This window comes from Pteropus alecto, unplaced genomic scaffold (assembly GCF_000325575.1).
Source record: "Pteropus alecto unplaced genomic scaffold, ASM32557v1 scaffold22, whole genome shotgun sequence".
In the NCBI taxonomy this organism is placed as follows: Eukaryota; Metazoa; Chordata; class Mammalia; order Chiroptera; family Pteropodidae; genus Pteropus; species Pteropus alecto.
Window position 1 is genome coordinate 74,638 of NW_006434839.1, and position 19,395 is coordinate 94,032.

The following is a 19,395-nucleotide window of genomic DNA, read 5'->3' on the forward strand; positions in this document are numbered from 1 at the left end:
TGAACTCTGCAGCAACCCTCACAGAAAAGCTGTCAAATTCACTGTGGTTTCATGAAATGGTAAATGGAAATATTGACAGTTGTAAACAATTCAGTCTGCCAAACTTGGTTATGATAACTAAGCAGCCTTTAATACAGTTTCTCTATAGGGCTGAAGCATGAAAACCAAACTGCAGGAAATAAAAATAAGGTACTTCTTTCAAATTTCAGGCATTGATTTATCTCAAAGTCCCAGAAAAATTGACACCCTCTAGAATGTGTAATTTGATATTATGCACAATTTTCCAACAGGGATTTTAAGTATATTGTGATGTGGTAGCCATTAATAAAAATAAAATTACAGTGTCCACCAAACAGTTGCACTAATGACGTTCTGGTCACCTGCGTGGTGGCAGTTGCCAAGGAGACTGAAAAGGGGAGTGCACTTCTCCAAAAAGTTCTATGAATTACTGTGGTTGTGACGCTTCATACAAGATATCTTGAGTCCAAATTTCAAACAAAGAACTCTAAATAGGTTGGAGATGTTCAACAGATACAAACTGGCTATATTCTATGACACAGTGATACTGTCTTATCTTAGAATTCAACTATATAGGCTTTTCTTGGATCTGTTCTCTATATCTGTTGGTAGTTCCAGCCTGGAGAATTCTGAAGATCCCTGTCTAGGATATATGAGAAGCAATCAGAAAACCCAGGGAACTCATTGTCATGCTGTCCCTCAGGTCCTGATATCCTTTGACATTTTTTTTTTTTTTTTTGGTCTTCTGTGTTATGCCCATGTTTTTTAACCGTAAGGGGCAGGTTTTTGTTTGTTTTTTATTGCTGAGTAGTATTCCAGTATATAGATGTTATCACAGTTTGTTATCTATTCACCACTTAGACATTTGGTTCTGTTTGGGTCTGTTCTAAAGGTCACCCAGGGGTGAAATCTTAGGGTTTGTTCAAGATTTTTCTAAGCCTGTACCCAGCCATGGGCATGCATTTGGCTTTCTCAATTCCCCAGTATAGACCTGAAGTTTTAAAAAGCCTTATTCTCCCATTTATGTCCTTCTCCAACCACTTCCTTCCCAGTCTTTTCAGTCTGCCTGTTGCTTGTCACCACTATTATCCCTAGCCTCAGGCTGCTGTGACCAGTACTTTGGCTGCTGAGAAGCCATTCCAGCCCTGAAAATGCTGAGTCACAGAAACAAGGTAAACTTTTATGGCAGTCCTTCAGGTGACTGCCAGCTAAGCTAAAATGCTCCACCAAAATTATTTTGAAAATTTTGCTATTGCTATTTTTGGATAGCAACCTGAACCAGAAATGTGGGCTGTCACCTTGACTGTCACCAATCTGGGAGGTGGGGGGTGACAGGTGGGCAACTGAAACGCCCAGCATTACATTATCACAATGCAGCAGCTTCATTCTTCATTAATCTTTCCCTTCTTTGTTGTCAATTTTTTACTAAATTCCAGAGTTTGAAAGATTTTTGCCAGTTTATTAGTTGTTTTTGTAGAGAGAGAGAGAGAGTCTAGGCTTCCCTGCTCCACCATTTTCAGTCATATTTACTGAAACATCATTAAAATGAATATATATTCCAACAAAACAGGTTTGTGCTGCATGGATCCACTTGTGTGGATTTTTTTTTCAATCAATACTATAAATGTATTTTCTCTTCTTTATGACTTTTTAATAATTCTATTTTCCTTAGTTTACTTTAAGAATACAGTATACAATGCTTACAACATACAAGATATGTGCTACCGATTATTTACGTTACTGGTAAGGCTTCTGGTCAATAGGCTATTAGTAATTAAGTTTTGGGGGAGTCAAAAACTATACATGAATTGTTGACTGTGCAAGGGGTCAGCACTCCTAACTCTCCATTGTTCAAGGGTCAACTGTATATATACACATACTATATAACATATATGCATTTATTTATATATTTATATATTACATGTATTTATACACATAAATTTATATGTACATATATATTTATATATTTATTTATATACTGTCTTTGCATCTTTCAATCTTGCCAGTCTTTTTTATTAATTCTAAGACCTTTATTATACATTCTTTGGGATTTTCTATGTAGATGATAATGTTGCTTGAGGATAAAAATGATTTTGCTTCTTTCTAATTTGCATTCCTTTTATTTCTTCTTCTTGCCTTATCACTTTGGCTACAACGTTCAGTGGAAGAAAAATGATGAGCATGAACACCCAGATCTTAGTCTCAATCTCAAGGGGAAAATTATTCAATCTTTTACCATTAAGTATATTTTAGCTGTCATTTGTACAAACCCTTTACCAAGTTAAGAAGTTCCTTTCTATATCTAGTTTTTAAAGATCTTTGCTATAAATTAATGTTGATTAACCTTTTTTGCATCTATCAAGATGATTGTTTATCGTTTTAATCTATTGATAGAATAAACTGCACTGATTTATTTTTGGATGCTGAACCAAACTTGCATTCCTTACATATACTCCCCAAGGTCATGATCTATTATATTTTTGTGAATTACTGGATTTGGTAATATTTTATTAGAACTGCTGTGTGTCTGTTCATGAAGGGTTTTGGTCTCTGGTTTTCCTTTCTCATAATGTCTTGTGGTTTCGTTTTGGTGTGAGGTAATTCTGGCTCCATGAAATGATGTGGTAAATATGTCCTCTTATATTTTCTAGACATTTGTATAGAGCTAGTATTATGTATCGCTTTTGGTAGAATTTATTAGTGGAGCTACCTGGACCTGAAGTTTTCTTTGTGGGAATATTTTTAACTGTAATTTCTTTCATAGATAATTTTCAAGCTACCTACTTTTTTCTTATGAGGGCTTTGGTAGTCTGTTACTTTCCAGGTAGCTATTTGTTCTTCGAAAGTTACTTTCCAGGTATCTAAGTTCTTAAAATGACTGATGTAACTCTATTAAAAATATTGCCTTAGCATTTTTTTAATGTCTGTAGAATCTGTAAAGATGCGTCTCTTTAATTCTTAATATTGTTATTTGTGTTTTTTCTCTTTGTTTCTTGGTCAGTCTTAACTACAGATTTTCAATGTGATTAAACTTGAAAGAAACTAATTTGGGTTACATTGAATTTCTCAAATGTTCTGCAGATTTATTTTTTCCTTCTGCATTTTACGTGTTTAATTTGATCTCCTCTCTCTAGTTTCTTAAAGGTATAGCTTGAGTCATTGATTTGAGACATTTTTAACATAAGCATTTAATGCTTTAAAATCTCCTGTAAGCTCCACTTCAGGTACAAATTTTATATGTTGTATTTCCTTGTTATTCAATTCAAAATATTTCTCTAATCTCCTTTTTGATTTGATTTATAGATTACTTAAAAGAATAAAGAGGGTTTAGTTTCCACATATTTGGGATTTTTCAGAGGTCCTTATCTTACTTATTTCTGATTTAATTCCATTATGTTCAGACAAAATACTCAAATGATTTCAATTATTTTACAGGTGTTGACGTTTGTATTCTTCTGTTGCTGGATGAAGTGTTCTAAAACTTTCAATTAGGTCAGGTTGTTTCAAAGATGTTGTATCTATTGGTTCTTATCTATTTGATCTATCAAATACTGGAAAGTTATGTTAACATCTCCAATAATAGTGGTGAATTTGTCTATGTACTTTTTATGTATTTATAGCTCTATTAGATTAGAATATTTATGTCCTCTTGATGAATCAACACTTATCATTATATAATCTTATTTTTTATGAAATATTGTTTATTCTTCTGATTACTTCATTTGATGTTAATACACTCTAACTTTCTGATTTTAGCATTGCATGGTATGTCGTTTTTATCTTTTTACTTTTAATCCATCTATGTTTTTATATTAAAAATAAATTGACTGTAGAGAGCACATAATTGAATCTATTTTTTAAACGCCTACAGCACTGAATCTGTTTTTATCCTACATGATTTCCTTCTAATTACTATACTTAGGCAGTTTTCATTAACGTTATTACAGATAAACTTGCATTTAAACCTACCATCTTGCTATTTGCTTCCATTTTGCCTCATTTGTTCTTTGCTTCCCATTTCTGCCTCTTTTTATATTAATTATTTTAATTACTTTATTTTGTACCTATTTGTTTATTAAATCTCTTTCAAGTAAGCAATAAGATTTGGAAGAACTTTCCACAGACTAACACTCGTTTCCATTAATGACACTGGCTGAGGCACAGTGAATAGTAGTATTCTTGAAAGCCATTCCTGAAAGCCAACCTGTGTGACTAGCAATAAATTGGACTGTGAATCATGTTAAAATGTGTCTTACTGAATTCAAACCAAGTGTACCTACACTGGTTTGATTGTCGTCCTCCCAAAATACATGTCTGCCCAGAACCTCAGAATGTGACCTTATTTGGAAATAGGATCTTTGCAGATGTCATTCCTTAAGGTTCTTGAGGTGAAATCATCCTGGATTTAGAGTAGGCCCAAAATTCAATGACTGGTGCCTTTATAAGAAGAGAAGACACAAAGAGCCATATAGAGAAGAAAGCCGTGTGGAGACAGAGGTAAACAGAGACGGGAGTTATTCTGACACAAACCAAGGAACATATGGGGCTACCAGAACCCAGAAGAGGTAAGGCATGATTCTTTCCCAGAGTCGGCAGAGGGAGCATGTCCCTACTGACATCCTGATGTAACTTGTAGCCTCCAGAACTATGAGGGAATGAACTTCTGTGATTTTAAGCCACTCAGTTTGTGGCACTTTGTCATGGCAGCTCAAGGAAATGAATTCAGTACCTCAACTCAATTTTCCATTAGTTGGATCCCCAAAATGCTCACAGCCTCTCTAGTATTACCTGCCTCTAGGGTAAGTATGAAAAATGGAAGGTAAGAATGGGAAGTGACATTAGCCCAACCAACTGCAATTAAAATTCTTAATTTTGAAAATTTTCACAAGGCATATTTACAAAACAAAAACACATAACCATGTACCTTGGAGGACCTCATGCAAGTAAAATCCCATGAAGCTTAAGTTTATTAGCTTCATGGTAAATCTGCTTCTGGATGTAGGAGAGAAGAGTTAGCTGCAGATGCAATATCCTTGAGATTACCACAGAGTATACGTAAGGAGTGATCATACAAATGGGCATGGAACCTGTGCTGGGTAAGAGGGGAAATAAGACAAAGTATAGATGAGAAAAATGTGTTAAGGTAGTAGAGGTCATGGCAGGGTCAAAATCTGGTGGAGTGATAAGACTACATGATATGAACTGGAAAGATAAAAATTGGAGCGAGCAGTCAGAGTGGGGGCCCTGATATGGAGATGTTAGAGGCAACGCGATTATTGGCAACAGAAAGGTCTAGGGTACCATCACAGAAGTGGGTGACAGAGTGGGTTAGTGGTCAAAAACACAGGAAGGAGATAGAACTCAACTGAGAGGCCATGATGCCAAATGGATCTCCTGCACAGATGCAGAAATTTCCATGTGATGACAGAATTAGTGGTAAAGCAGTTTTAAAACGAGGAGGATAGATAGTAAATGAAGAAAAGAAGGGATGATGGTGCTATAGTTTGATAGCATGTGCTTCAAAGAAGCTGAAGGTATTTAAAGTAAAAAAGCAATGGAAGTGGCAGAGCATCAAGAAAGATACCCTCTTTACCTGCCTACCCAGTATTAGCGGAAAAATGGGAGGCAAAGGGTCTGTATTTGAGAGAGATGAAGGGAATCAGAATTCTCAGTGAAAAGCCAGGTTGAAGTTAGAGCAAAAAAAGGAATGTATTCAAGAAAAACACTCAGCATATGGAGCCTTTTGCTGAAAACGGAGCATGAGTTTCAGATGACAACTGCAAATGATTATGGTATCACAAGAGGTCATAGTATTTTGGTCAGATGTGCTCGGCAAATTGAGATTAAAGCACAGATGACGGACAACCTATAAAGTGTGGAGCTCCTGTCAAGCCTCAGATAAACAGGTTTTTGATGCAGGAATGAATTCTTTGGGATAGTCTCTTAGGGAAAAGTGGTTAATCGGACCTAATTAAAACCTCTTTCTCAACTGGGCTTTAAGTCTTCATTGTTGGGGTGGGGGGGGTGGGAGCTTCATTTTATATTTATTACTCTGGCTCTGATTTCTTCACTTTCAACACATAAAAGTATATAGCTTTTAAAACTTAATTTTATACTTAGAAGGTTTTAGCTCATTGCTTGTCTTATTCACACTTAATTTTTATGTTCCCAGTTCTTTATTTAAGCCATTTTTTGTTGCCTGAAGTTGTTTTCACATTTTTCTTGTTGTAATTGTTACAGTCTTAATAAAGAATGAAAGGATGAATGTTACTGTGCTCTTGCATATGCAAATATGTATTCCTGTCACAATGTGAAAGTGAATGATGTCAAGAGAATGAAAAGACGAGCCACACACTGGAAAAAAGGTGTTGCAAAAGGCATACCTGATAAAGAAGGGTTATCAAAGATAGACAAAGAACTCTTAAAACTTGACGAGAAAACAATCTGATTAAAAATGACCCAAATACCTTAACAAACACCTCACTAAAGATATACAGATGGTAAATAAATATATGAAAATATATGCTTCACATCATATGTCATTAGGGAAGTGAAAATTAAAACAACAATGAAATAGCACTACACATCTGTCAGAATGGCCAAAATTCAGCACATCGACAACACCAATTGCTGGTGAAATATGGAACAATAGAAATTCTCATTCACTGCTGGTGGGAATGCAAAATGGTACATCCACTTTGGAAAACAGTTTGACGGTTTCTTGCAAAACTAAACATAAATTTACCACATGATCCAGAAATCATAGGTCTTGGTATTTACTCAAAGGAATCAAAAAATATGTCCACACAAAACCTGACACAAATGTTTACAGCAGCTTTATTAATAATTACCAAAATGTAAAAAAACAAACAAGGTGTCCTTCAGTAGGTGAATGGATAAACTGTGGTAGATACAATGGAATATTATTCAGTTTTAAAAAGAAATAAACTATTAAGCCATGAAAAGACATGGAGGAAATTTAAATGTGTATTACTAAGGCAAAGAAGCCAATCTGAAAAGGCTATATATGATATCTGGACCCATTTTTGCTACCTGGACGTAGGTTCACAGTGATATATAATTGACATGTATTATTTTGATATTTCTTTTTATAACTTTTTCTGTTTATTATATCTATAGAACAGAAAGATTAAGTAAACTAATAGAACTGGAGATTCAAAATTCGAAACAGTCATGGCAGGCTGTGTGATATGTGAAAATCAATAATAAAAATTAGCAAAACTAAATATACGTACCTACATTTAAATTTTAGAAAGAAAAAAGAGTGCAAAGGGTGTGGAGACTTTGTAACCAGTTTATAGGAAACAGGTCTTGGGAAATTAGTTAAATGAAACACTATGGTGATGAATAATTTTGGAAATAAATATGGTGATGTTTGCACAACATTTCGAACGCAATTAATGCCACTGAACTGTACACTTAAAAATGGCTAAAATGGCAAATTTTATGTTATATATATTTTACCACGGTAAGATTATAGTAAAGCCACGGATATTTTGTTATCTTAAAAACAAATTTGCTTCTTGAAAAGAAAATGAGATCCAGCATACTGGTCTAAACAAATATTATAATACGTTTTTTTATTTCAGGATACCATATCACATTCTAGATTAATGCATAAAAGGTACTGAAAGTTATAAAATAGCTGTCATTCAAGAAAGAGATGAAGAAACCACTTGTGATTATTCCAGAGGAAATCAGGTTGTTCTACAAATAACTGGGGTATTGCATGCAGAAAGAGGAACAGACATTCTCCATTCTGTTCCACAAGATAGAGGTTGACCTAGCAGGTGGAATTCACCTGTCTATTCATTCCACAAACCAGGTCTGCTTGATGAAGCCGTGGGTCGTTCCTTTGGGCACTGATACACTAATAAAAAATGTGGATACCTGAGACAAGATGATCTAAGATGAGGCTCTCATGGATCACTGATATGTAAATTATCTGATATCAATCTATGTAAGAAAACTCATTAATCAGGGGGAGGAACACTTTATTCAGTGCAAGGAGCTGATCATAATATTCTTCTTTAGCGTAAGTGTGGGAGTCCCATCTACACTTATCTGATCTCCTTTTCAGTTTCAATGATAGATAATAAGAAGTTCTTACAGTCTACTCTTTAACTCTGAACTTCTCTAAAACTTTCCAGAGAGCAGCCATGACGTCCCTATTCCTCAAGCTATAGATCACAGGGTTCAACATAGGTGCCACCACAGCATAAAATAGAGCAATCATCTTCTCCTCTTTCATTGAAGATGCTGACCGTGGCCCCAGGTAGGTGAAGATGGTAGCCCCAAAGCATGTGCTAACCACAGTGAGGTGGGAGGCACAAGTCCCAAAGGCTTTGCTACGTCCCTGAGTAGAACGAATACGCAGAATGGCAACAACTATATGACCATAGGAGAATAAAACCAGGGAACAGGGAAGCATGATCACCAGAAACCCTGAGATGGCCACCATGACCATGTTGAGGGAGATGTCCACACAGGCTAGCTGTAGAACAGCTAGGGTCTCACAGGCAAAGTGATTAATAATATTGTGGCACAGGGGAAGCCGAAAGGTGATGATTGTTTCCATCAGTGAATTAATTAAACCAGCCACCAAGCAGCCAGCAGCCAACCCCAGGCACAGCCCTCCATGCATGATGACTGTGTAGTGCAGTGGGTGGCACACCGCCACATAGCGGTCATAGGCCATAGCTCCCAGCAGGAAGAACTCAGACCCACCCAGTGCCAGGGATGCATAGAGCTGGAGCACACAGCTGTGGAATGGGATGGACTTCTGTGCTGAAAGCAGGTGGGCCAGCATTTGTGGGACAATACTATTTGCATAACAAAGGTCCACAAAGGATAAAACAGTAAGGAAGAAGTACATGGGAGTATGAAGCCTGCTATCCAGTCTGATAAGAAGAAGAAGAAGATTTCCCACAACAGTCACCAAGTACATGGTCAGGAACAAGACAAAGAGAAAGACCTGAGTCCCCCAGTCACTGGACAGCCCCAGCAGAATGAATTCACTCACCCATATCTGTGTTTTATTTTCCTGGACCATGAGTTTCTGAAGACCAACTAAAGATGTCAAAATAACAAATCACGGAAACTCGGGATTGGAAGAGTGGCTCTTAGACCATATGGAGAGCCTACCCATCTGAACTTTTGAAGTTTTCCTAGAACATCTCAGCCAAATCACCATTCAAACTCTGCTTGAACATATCCATAGATGAAGAACACAATGGGACCCAGCTGTGCAGCTGGAAATGAAGGAAAAAATAAGTTATATTTTTGGAATTCAATTTACTGTAACATAATTTCTCTCAAACATCTCCTCTTAAATTGGGAAAGGAAATTAATGAAGTTTTTAATGTTTTAAATATTCTTACAGATTTTTAACTAAGTAATTTTAAATTTATCTTCTGTAACTTGCCCTTTTACTTTTAGAGATTCAAGTAGGAGATCTCTTCTTCACCTACCTCACACAAATGTGGCTCAGTTGGGCAAGATGGCCAGCTTCAAGAATCAAGTGTCACATAAAGAGGAGGTATACAGAGCTTCCAAAATTCATCTCTTATGAGGGCATAATTTAATGAAGTGTTTAATAATGTCAGGTTATTACTTAATAACAGTGTTTTCCCAAGGAAAGGACAGCTCATTCGCTTCACGATAAAACACTGACTAGTCCTTGCCAGTGAAGACAGAAGGACAATCAGGTCATAATTACAGAACATGATAACACAGGCACTAGTAGCTTTTTGTCCCAAAACCAAAATTTCTTTACTGTTTGCTCACTTACCAAAGAAAAGAAGTGATTCATAACTAACGTATACAGATAAGAATCTGAGGTCTTAGAGACAATCCTGTGATAGATCCACATGAAAATTCATTGTTCCAATGGCTTCTATACTATTCATTCTATAACTATATAGACAGCAGACTACAGCATTTATTGAAAGCTTCAAGTTTTAGCCTAAAAGCTTTTAGAATAATTTTTAGATATTATACTTTTATAACACAATTGGTTTGGGAGACTTAAGGTTATAATTCATTATTATAAAGATAGTAATATTCAGATGGTTAGTCATAAAATACTCAGGATTTAGTACTGTTTTGAGTAAGGTCCAAAATTTCAAGGAATTTCTTAAAAACAGAGCTTTCAGAAATTGAGTGTCACACAATAATTAATGGAAATGATGAAACAATGTCAGATACCACATTCAAGCCCTTACAAAGGAAGCTTCAGCCATCTACATCAAAATTAATTGGAACAAGACACTCAGCTACAAGACTGGCAAAGAAATGTATAATGCTTAAAGGGGTAAGAAAGATTCTGCACTGAGTCAAAAGATGAAATAAAGAATTCAAAATCTTCTTGGCAAATAGTTTATAATCAAGAATAGTACTTTTTTAGAATGTTCAAAATTAACAGCTTATTTAGCTTCGTGGCTGAAAACCTTTGTATTATACCTACTTGTACATCAATTTATTTTAACACTGGAATAGAAAATATTGTCATTAAACTAGTTGGAAAATTCCCTAACCATGAAGCCCTGATAAAAATATGGACAGGTAATGTTTACAGTGCTTCCCCAGCCCTATGTAAATGTACTTCTGAATCTCTTGATTTTTTTGAGATTTACCAATAGCTAAAGAAAACACACTACAAAATACAGCTAACTGCAAGACTCATCCATCCCTCCCCATCCAGCTTCTTTGTTCCCAACATATGGTTTCCTACCCTTGTAGTTTTCAGAATATTTGGAACTGTGGGGGTCATCAGGTCCATTTTCATAGGCAAAGGAGTTTTCTGGAAAATTCATTATAACTACTTTCCCTAGGGATACCATTTTAAATCTAAATATTTGAACTATATTTCCTCCATGTAGAAATGTTTGCTTTTATCTTTTTTTTTGGTACCTAGTATCCTAATGGCTACGGATGGCAAATATGTGTGTATGTACATATACATATGTTTCAAAAATTGCTGACAACATAGACGTTGAAGAAATCAATAGTTATTTTGTGCTTACTAGCTTGTGTTAGCATTTAACCAGATATTCAAACTAAACAACTACACAAATCACAAATAAAAACTAAAACATACCAGAGTGGGATAAATTGTCTTCAATAAGTATTTCTATTGTGACCTATTCTTTAAAGGCATACCAGTGACTTTTTTCTGCATTATATATAAGACCTATCATCAATAACCTTTCTTCAGTCCTGTCTGCCAAGGGTTCAAAAGTAACTGTGATGCAGCAACTCCTCCAAGTATATCAGCAGGTATGTATGTGCACACGTAGGTGGCATGGATATGAAGGTGATGGTTAATGGTGGATTCATTTATACTATTTACACTTCTATAATCAGGACTTAAAGTGTGTCAGTTTTTAAAAAGCAAACAAACAACAAAACAAGTGGTGTTTTCCTACTTATCTCTAAAACATTTCCAAAGAAGTGTATTTGTGTGTAAAGCCATGTTGTTTTTTGCTCAATACTTTAGGAAGACAAGTTTATTTCCAAGTGACACAATACTTGTGTGAGCAATTTTTTAATAAAATATATTTGATATTTTTTAAAAAGTGATGTGTTAAAGTCAAAGTAAAACCTGTTTCTCTGTAAAATTGTTTCAAATAACTTACCCAAGTCAATTGCCCTATGAATCATTGAATGGTCAGGTTAAGTTTCAGAAAATCTTCTCAGTCCTGTGTATTCTTTTGGCGGCAGACACTGGGAAGAAAACAAACAAGTTCCTGAAACACTCTTGCCAAGCCAGAGTTCAAACACTCCCTGGGGTGCGAAGAATGTTAAGAGAAGAATTTAAAACCATAACTGTTCTTTTTTCTATATTAAGTTATATCAACTTTATATCAAACACTTGCTCTGTACCAGGAGTTATACTAAATATATATCTATATACACATATAATAATTTTCACAACATTCTGAACTTTAGCTTATTATCTCTATTTCGCAGATGGAAAAAGTGGAGTAGATAGTGGAGTCAGCAGGTAAACTGATTATCTGATCATTTGGGACACACCACCAAGCCACTCCTATACAAAGCATGAACCTGCACACAGCACAACAGCCATTGTTGAAAGGCTGCAGATTCATCAAACAAAAAATCAGGAGACTTACCAAGAGGACCGAGTTCCTCCGCACTTCAGTCTCATTCACTTTGGACCCATGGTGGACCAGAGTAGGCCCCTCCCACTCACCTGTGAAGTTCAAGAGTGGCCTCTAAGCCACATCACCAACATGACGAGGAGGAGGAATACAGCACGTCGCCCTCTAGAGACTGTCTTGTTGCAGGATGTGGTTAACTGGCCTCTTCTATAAACTTGAAAAGGTGATCACATTTCTTTGTTTCTGGGTGACGAATATGACAGCTTATGGGGGGCTCCATGGCAGGAAGTCCATTCTTCTTCCTCTAAGGATAAATGAAGGGCTCTGATTATGGACAATAAGAACATGAAAATGCTCTAATATCAGAAATGGATATATCAAGTGCTTAACATTTAAAAACCAACTTTCAAAAGAAGATGAGAACCTGAGGACATGTTTGTGTAGCCAAAAGAACATCCTTAACAGGTAAAAGATGAGGCCTGATAGAAGATCCTGGACTTGTGGGGATGAGTCTTATCTGGTGGGAAAGATTTGTCCCTTCTGAGCTGTCTCCCCAGGGGAACTAGAAGTCTATTCTCTATAGCGCTGAGTGCTTATAAATAGTGCCAACACACTCCCCACTGTTTGTGTAAATAGTCACTGTCCCACTAGCATAAAAAGGAGGCTGTTTCCAGGTCACTTGGCAATCATATGAAAGGCAGAGGTAAACTCTGAGTGGCCATGTACTGAAGCCAAAGTCATTACGAAGGTGGAGCTGATAACCAGTTCTTTCCAGTCATAGGAATCCTTTCCACAGTGTCCCTTGGGATCCCATACACGAACACACTCATGCCCAAGCTGTTCTCAGACTTCTTTTCATATCTACTTAGCTGTATAGTCACATGCATAAAACCAAAACACTGTGCATGAACTAAATGCCACTGAACTGTATACTATAAAATAGTTAATTTTGAGTTATGTGAATTTCACATCAATTTAAAAGAAAAAGGCTTCCCAGACTGGTGATATATATTCAAAAAATGTCTTTCTCAAAAAGAAAATAAAGAAAACTAGCCCAAATTTAAATAAATAACTAGTAGATGTAGACAGACAAATATCTGAAAGAGAAAGATATGCAAAATGGGTAAATGAGAAAAGGAGAGGATATTGAAATGTAAATAAAAATAAATGGGAGAGGTTACTGGTAAGCTATCTGTGGAAAAAAGTAAAATGTTAGAGAGAGAATGAATAGTTAGAGAAAAGGAAACCAGAAAGGAAGACAAAGTAAAAAGGGTACAATAAAGAAGCCGAGGCAATAAAAATGAAAAAAAAAAAAAAAAAAAAAAAAAAAAAAAAAAAAAAAAAAAAAAAAAAAAAAAAAAAAAAAAAGAGGAAGAAATGGAAACAATGAAAAAGAAAATTGAAATAAGCTTTTATAAATGCCTTTTTATCAACATTTAATCAATTTACATATTGCTAGTTATCTAATATTTTATACATGAGGGCTTCCAATATTTTATTTATCCTGGTACTCAGTCCTGGAGTGGTATGTTTAGTCCTTCCTTACAGTGAGATTTTCTAGAATTTGATTCTATCATGGTGGAAACACTGATAAAATACACTTACAAGAAAAATCAACAGATCCTCAGAAAATTTGGACAGAGAGGTCCAAATTCAGGACACACCCCTCCAACATACATACGAATCTTTACAAATTTTTTTCAGTTACACTACTGAAAAACCTAAAATTCCCCACAAAAAAATAAAAGACTCAGACACACATAGCTAGTGGACATATATTTGGCATTACTGAATTATTTTCACACCAGCTTAATTTCTGTTCTTCAGCCCCTTTATTATAATCTGCTTTGTAAAGAGGAGCAAATACTTCACCAGAATCATCTCTGTATTGCCAAAGCACAGTGGAAATGATCATAAACCCATATTCCTCTACAATAAGCTTTTAGAATAGTTTTGAGAAGAGACATATACTAGATGAAGAAAAGATGACCAAGTAGGATGCACAGAGAGCAGAAAGGAAGCAGAGCAGATAGCACAGACTGAGCTGGAGCAGAAGCTAGGGCTCCGGGATCGCACTGCCTCCCGAGGGCCTGTCTCCCCTCCTCCCTGCTCAGTCCTTTCTAGCCCTTTGCAGCTATCAGGTTTTCTCTTCTTTGCCCAGAGTACTTAGAGAATGAACATCAAGCTAGAACTGGTCACAGGAGAAGATGACACAAATTTTAATTTCAAGTAGAATATCTGCATTTATCATAACCAATAATAGGCTGTGCCCTTGGATCATCTTTATGCAGCTCAAACATCTTATTTTCATTTTGAAAGACCCTTTCCACTGGACTGATGCTTTATAGAAAAGCACATATTCTCCTAAAATCCTACTACATCAGTTTTCACATCTGTAAAATGAAGATAATACATAAATAATCCCTTTCCCAGAGATATACATAGTTACCTAGCATTAATAAAAATAACAAAAATGATTAATATACAAATGGAAGTAAACTTGTAATATACAAATGGAAATAAACAGGGTGTTTAGTGTGGAAGTATAAGACTTTGAAAAACATGCGCTAGCTAAGTAACCTATTCGGCATGCAAGTGTGGATGCTGGGACCTAGAGAAGCTACATTATATTCCCACTCAGCCCTCGATATGCAATCCTGGGAAGCATTTCAGACAAGGATGTTACTTTAAATACTTTTCCCTAAACAGAAATTCTATATGGAGAGAAATAAACTAGTCGCTGAGAGTTATCTTTCTCTTGGCATCTGCAAAGAAAATGTTCTTCAGTACAGACCTGGCCCCGACCCGTATTTCCAGGAGTCAGTGAAAAGCAGAGATCGAGACTACAGACCTGGTAGTAGGCCCGGGCCCATCACAAGTGGGGAGTCCTTAAAACACTTGAACAGTTCTGGCTTCCTAATTTGAGTAGCCAGAACATATTTCTCAGGACAAATCTCTGCTAGAGGACAGCTAATCAAACCACCATAATCTTGGGCTTAAAGAATACAGGAAGAAGCCATGGATTACAGGACTTGGTTTCATAATCCATGTGCCTAAATAAGTGTTGAAGACAGACTGAAAAATGCCAGACTCACCTTTGGAGAGCGGAGGAGGCCATCCTGTGCAGGGTGGGGAAAGTTGTGTAATTTGAAGCAAGTGCAGTTGGAAAAGGTAACTTTCTTTAACTTTAGTGATGATATCTCAAGGGGCCAATTATGTTTTGTTTATTAGATTTCTTTTATTTTCCCTCCCCCTATCTGGTCACTTCTGCACTGAACATTCTAACCTATATTTCAACTTTGCCAATGAAAGTTTTGATTCCTTGTCCCTGGGGCATGAGAAGAAACTTGCCAAACTTTAATTTCTTGGGGGAGGGGGGATTACAACTGAGTCTTCAGTGATACCACCTTCAAATGGTAAGAACTGTCATCCATTTCATGAGCATGAAGATGTGATTACATCTCAACTTCCTCATTTCAATTCACCCACCTCGACATTCCTTTGAGCAATAGCTCCCAGGCCAGGTGACTCAGGGGACCACTGGGACATTCAGTGTACATCCTCTAATCTAAGTGTGGGCAGGAAGACTTTTTATGCCAGTCCCTAGACAGAAGCCACTAACTACTGGGCTGCTCTCCACATTCTGGAACGTTCTTAAAATCTTCACTGTTCCTTTCACTTTAAGGAAGACAACCTCCCAGAGCCTTGGTTTGGACTTAGGGATTTTCAATACTCAGAATTGTTAATAAAAGTAAAACCACCCTGTGTGAAAAAACACAACGGAGGGTGTTAAGCACAGTACAATGAGCATGTAGAAGCCCAGGGCATTCTTCTCTTCCCCTCCATAGGAGTGGGGGAGACTTCCGCCTGTGTGCCTTGTCCATGCGAGAAGCAGCAAGAACGATAGTTCTTTTTTTTAAAACTATGTTAAGAATGAGATTCATGTGATATAAGTGAGGGTATAAAGCAAGCAACCGGGCATATATGTTTAGGGCTCAAGAGAAAGGTCTTGCCTGGCTTGGAGCTAAGAAAAATAAGACCTTTAGCAATGGACTGTATGGGAGGGACTGGATAGGAGGGATGTATGGGTGGGATGAGTGGGACAGGTTGGTGGGTTGGATGGATATCTCTGAGACTCTCCCCAAGTCTCTGTATCTCTGGGTCTCCCTCTCCAAGTTTCTATCTCTGAGTCTCTCCCTTCTGAGTCTCTATCTCTGAATATCTCCCTCTTGAATCTCACATTTCTCAGTCTTTTGCTCTTGAGTCTATTTCTCTGAGTCTCTTTATCTCTGAGTATCTCTTTCCAAATCTTTTTATCTCTGAGTATATTTCTGAGTCTCCATCTGGGTCTCTATATCTCTGAGTCTTCCCCTCCAAGTCTCTCTATCTCTGAGTCTCCCCCTCTGAGTCTCTGTATCTCTGGGTCTCTCCCCAAGTCTCTATATCTCTGAGTCTCCCAAGACTTTGTATATCTAAGTCTAAATAGTCTATGTGAAGCACCTGCGCATGGCTTGACAGAATCAACTCTTATACTCCAATTCAACTCCTCAGCCCCCTAACCCACACAATCAGCACTTGTTTCGTCATCTCCTTCCTGGTTGCCAGGGCAATGCAGTTGATGACTGTCATATCTGAGTTGGGTGGGAGAACACACAGGCAAAGCTCTTTTCTCTTAATGACGTTCATGATTCATCAAGTTGCCAGTTTTGACGTTAATCCAGATAATTTCCCTAACAGTTTCTGCCAGGCCCCCTTCACCTCCTTATTCCTTAGACTGTAAATCATAGGGTTCAGCATGGGTGTCAAAATGGCATAAAAGAGAGAGATCAGCTTCTCCTCAAGGACAGAGGGGCCGGAGCGGGGCTGGATGTAAGTGAAAATGGCCATGCCGTAGCACAGGACAACCACTGTGAGGTGAGAGGCACAGGTGTGGAAGGCTTTCTTTCTTCCTTCTGTGGACTGAATCTTTACAATGGTGCTGATGATCCTGATATACGACAAGAGAACCAAACAGAAAGGTGTCATCAGCAGGACAATGCTAGAAACCATGATTGTGGCCTCACTGGAAGAGGTGTCCACACAGGCTAGTCTGACCACAGCTAGGATTTCACATGATATGTGATCAATAAACTTGTTTGTGCACATGGGCAGCTGAAAAGTGATGGTAGTATGCACGAGAGAGTTGATAGAGCCACTGACCCAGGATGTGATGGCCAACCTAGCACAGAGCCCTCCATGCATGATGACCAAATATCGCAGGGGGTCACACACAGCCACATAGCGGTCATAGGCCATCACTGCCAGTAGAACAAACTCAATCCCACCCAAAGCCAAGGAGAAAAATAACTGAGATGCACAGCTCACGTATGGGATTACTTTATGTTCTGCAAGAAGGTGCACCAGCATCTGAGGGACGATGCTTGTGGCATAAGAGACATCAACGACGGAGAGGTTGGTGAGAAAGAAATACATGGGAGTGTGGAGCCGGCTGTCCAGTCTGATCAGAAGAACAATGAGGAAGTTTCCCAGCACTGTCACCAGGTATGTGATAGAGAATAAAACAAAGAGAGGGACCTGAGTGTCCCAGTCACTGGACAGGCCGAGGAGAATAAACTCTTTTGCCCACGTCTGGTTATCTGTTCCCATTTAAAAAATGTGAGGATTATTAATCTGCAGAGAGAGTCAGAAATAACAGAAGCTGTTGAATCAAAGAACCATAAAAATAATTTTTTTATCAATACCTACCATATACAACTGGCCGGCCTTAGCCAGATGTTTCAGATGATATGGCCCATCATCACAGGCTTTATCCCAATGTACATTATATATATTCTGCATCAGAGACAGGCCAGCACCTTGATAAGGACAAGCCTGGAGATAATGCAATTCAATTTTAGGAGTTTTACATTTTTACCAACTTACTTCAGATTTTGGGGCATGGAGAGCTTGGTGGGTGACAATGGTGGGAAAGAAGAAAAACAATGAAGAAAAACCTGAGTGGAAAGTTTTTTGTTTTTTGTTTTTTTTTTAAAAAAAGCTATCTTAAATATGTCAGGCTGACCTATCATAATGAAATGGACGAATCTATTACGAAAAAAAAAAAATGGGAAGAGGGAAAGCCATGTGGAAAGATCTCAAATCAGAGAAGCAAGTTTAAAAACTTATTTTATTTAGCAGTTATGTGATTTTGGTTTAGAGACAAATTTTAACATATGAAACAGGATAGTATTTTACAACTCACAAGTATGTTTAAGCCCGAATGTAAATAACGTATGAGGAAAGTATTTGTGGATTGTTACTGGTAGTAGTACATAGCAGCATGAATATTAGTACTAACATGATCTCTACCTTGGGGTAGATAAAATATCAAATGTGATTTTCTCTCAGACATCATCCAAAATTTCAGACATAAATAATTGGAAGCCACCTTTAATGAACCTGAGGGCTTCAGGATGGATGGGAATTTGAGGGCCTTTCATCCTTTTGGTGTTTTCATAGCTCTGGTCTCGTCTTCCTTTAATGAGATGAGACGGAGAAGGGGATTGTAATTGTAATTGTATGTTGTTCTTTTTATTTTTATTATTTTTACAACTACCACTATTAATATCTACCCTTTGTATATAGACTCAAAAAGGGCAAAGACAACTTGATATGAGAAAGAAAAGCAAATGTTTAAGTACTCTTTATCGTTCAAGGCAGAGAAGGGGGTATGAATTCATGTAGCACATTCGAATCGAGTGTCTCTTTTGTTTTCTTTTGCTTGGGAAGTGCTTTTTAGTAGTTCTAGTATGTTATAACATTTTGAACATTAAACAGAAATGGTTTAATTTTAAAAATATATTTGAAGCACCAACTCAATCTTATTGTGTCTTCATGTCTGCCTATTCACTGACTTTCCTTTTCTTCAATGTTCAAAATAACTGAAAGTCAGAGATATAGGCAGCAGGTAGGATTGAGCTGCTTTTCTCATTCCAGAACCCTACAGGGGTCAAGTTAGGGTCTCTGAGCAGAAAAGTGAAGACTTTCTATACTTAACTCCCCTACCTCTTAAAGGACAAAACAAAACAAATCATACCAGAAATGCCCTTCCTAGTCATGATTCGGAGACATATGCTTTTATAAACCTCTTTCCCAATGTCTTCCCAAAACCTGATCTCTCCTTTGACAGTTTCTCCTTTCCCGATGTGCCATCATACTCCCATCATTACTCCTCACTTTGCTTTTCTTTAATCAT

At 37.2% G+C, this 19,395-nt stretch overlaps 2 protein-coding genes across 15 annotated transcripts in view; both read right to left on the reverse strand.

The window, feature by feature from the left end:
- Positions 1-19,395, reverse strand: part of LOC102894895 (olfactory receptor 2A14) — a 311,951-nt gene that overhangs the window by 73,200 nt on the left and 219,356 nt on the right. For 6 of the 14 annotated variants that reach the window (XM_025045870.1, XM_025045867.1, XM_025045866.1 and 3 more), the window contains 3 exons: positions 12,254-12,465; positions 11,676-11,763; positions 6,997-9,290 (listed from right to left, as the gene is read on the reverse strand). In XM_025045870.1, coding sequence (XP_024901638.1) covers positions 8,153-9,091 — 939 coding nt within the window. In that variant the 5' untranslated portion in view covers positions 9,092-9,290; positions 11,676-11,763; positions 12,254-12,465 and the 3' untranslated portion in view covers positions 6,997-8,152. Of the gene's footprint in view, positions 1-6,996; positions 9,291-11,675; positions 11,764-12,253; positions 12,466-19,395 lie in introns of those variants that run through there. The other 8 variants (XM_025045873.1, XM_025045878.1, XM_025045877.1 and 5 more) reach the window with 3 other exon arrangements.
- LOC102892918 (olfactory receptor-like protein OLF3) lies at positions 16,764-17,868 on the reverse strand. Its single transcript, XM_006910446.1, has one exon. The coding sequence runs from the start codon at positions 17,805-17,807 to the stop codon at positions 16,854-16,856; it is 954 nt and encodes a 317-aa protein (XP_006910508.1). The 5' UTR covers positions 17,808-17,868; the 3' UTR covers positions 16,764-16,853.

What these genes read in the sequence shown, in the direction of transcription:
- LOC102892918 (XM_006910446.1), bottom strand. Translation starts at nt 17,807, where the DNA reads ATGGGAACAGATAACCAGACGTGGGCAAAAGAGTTTATTCTCCTCGGC.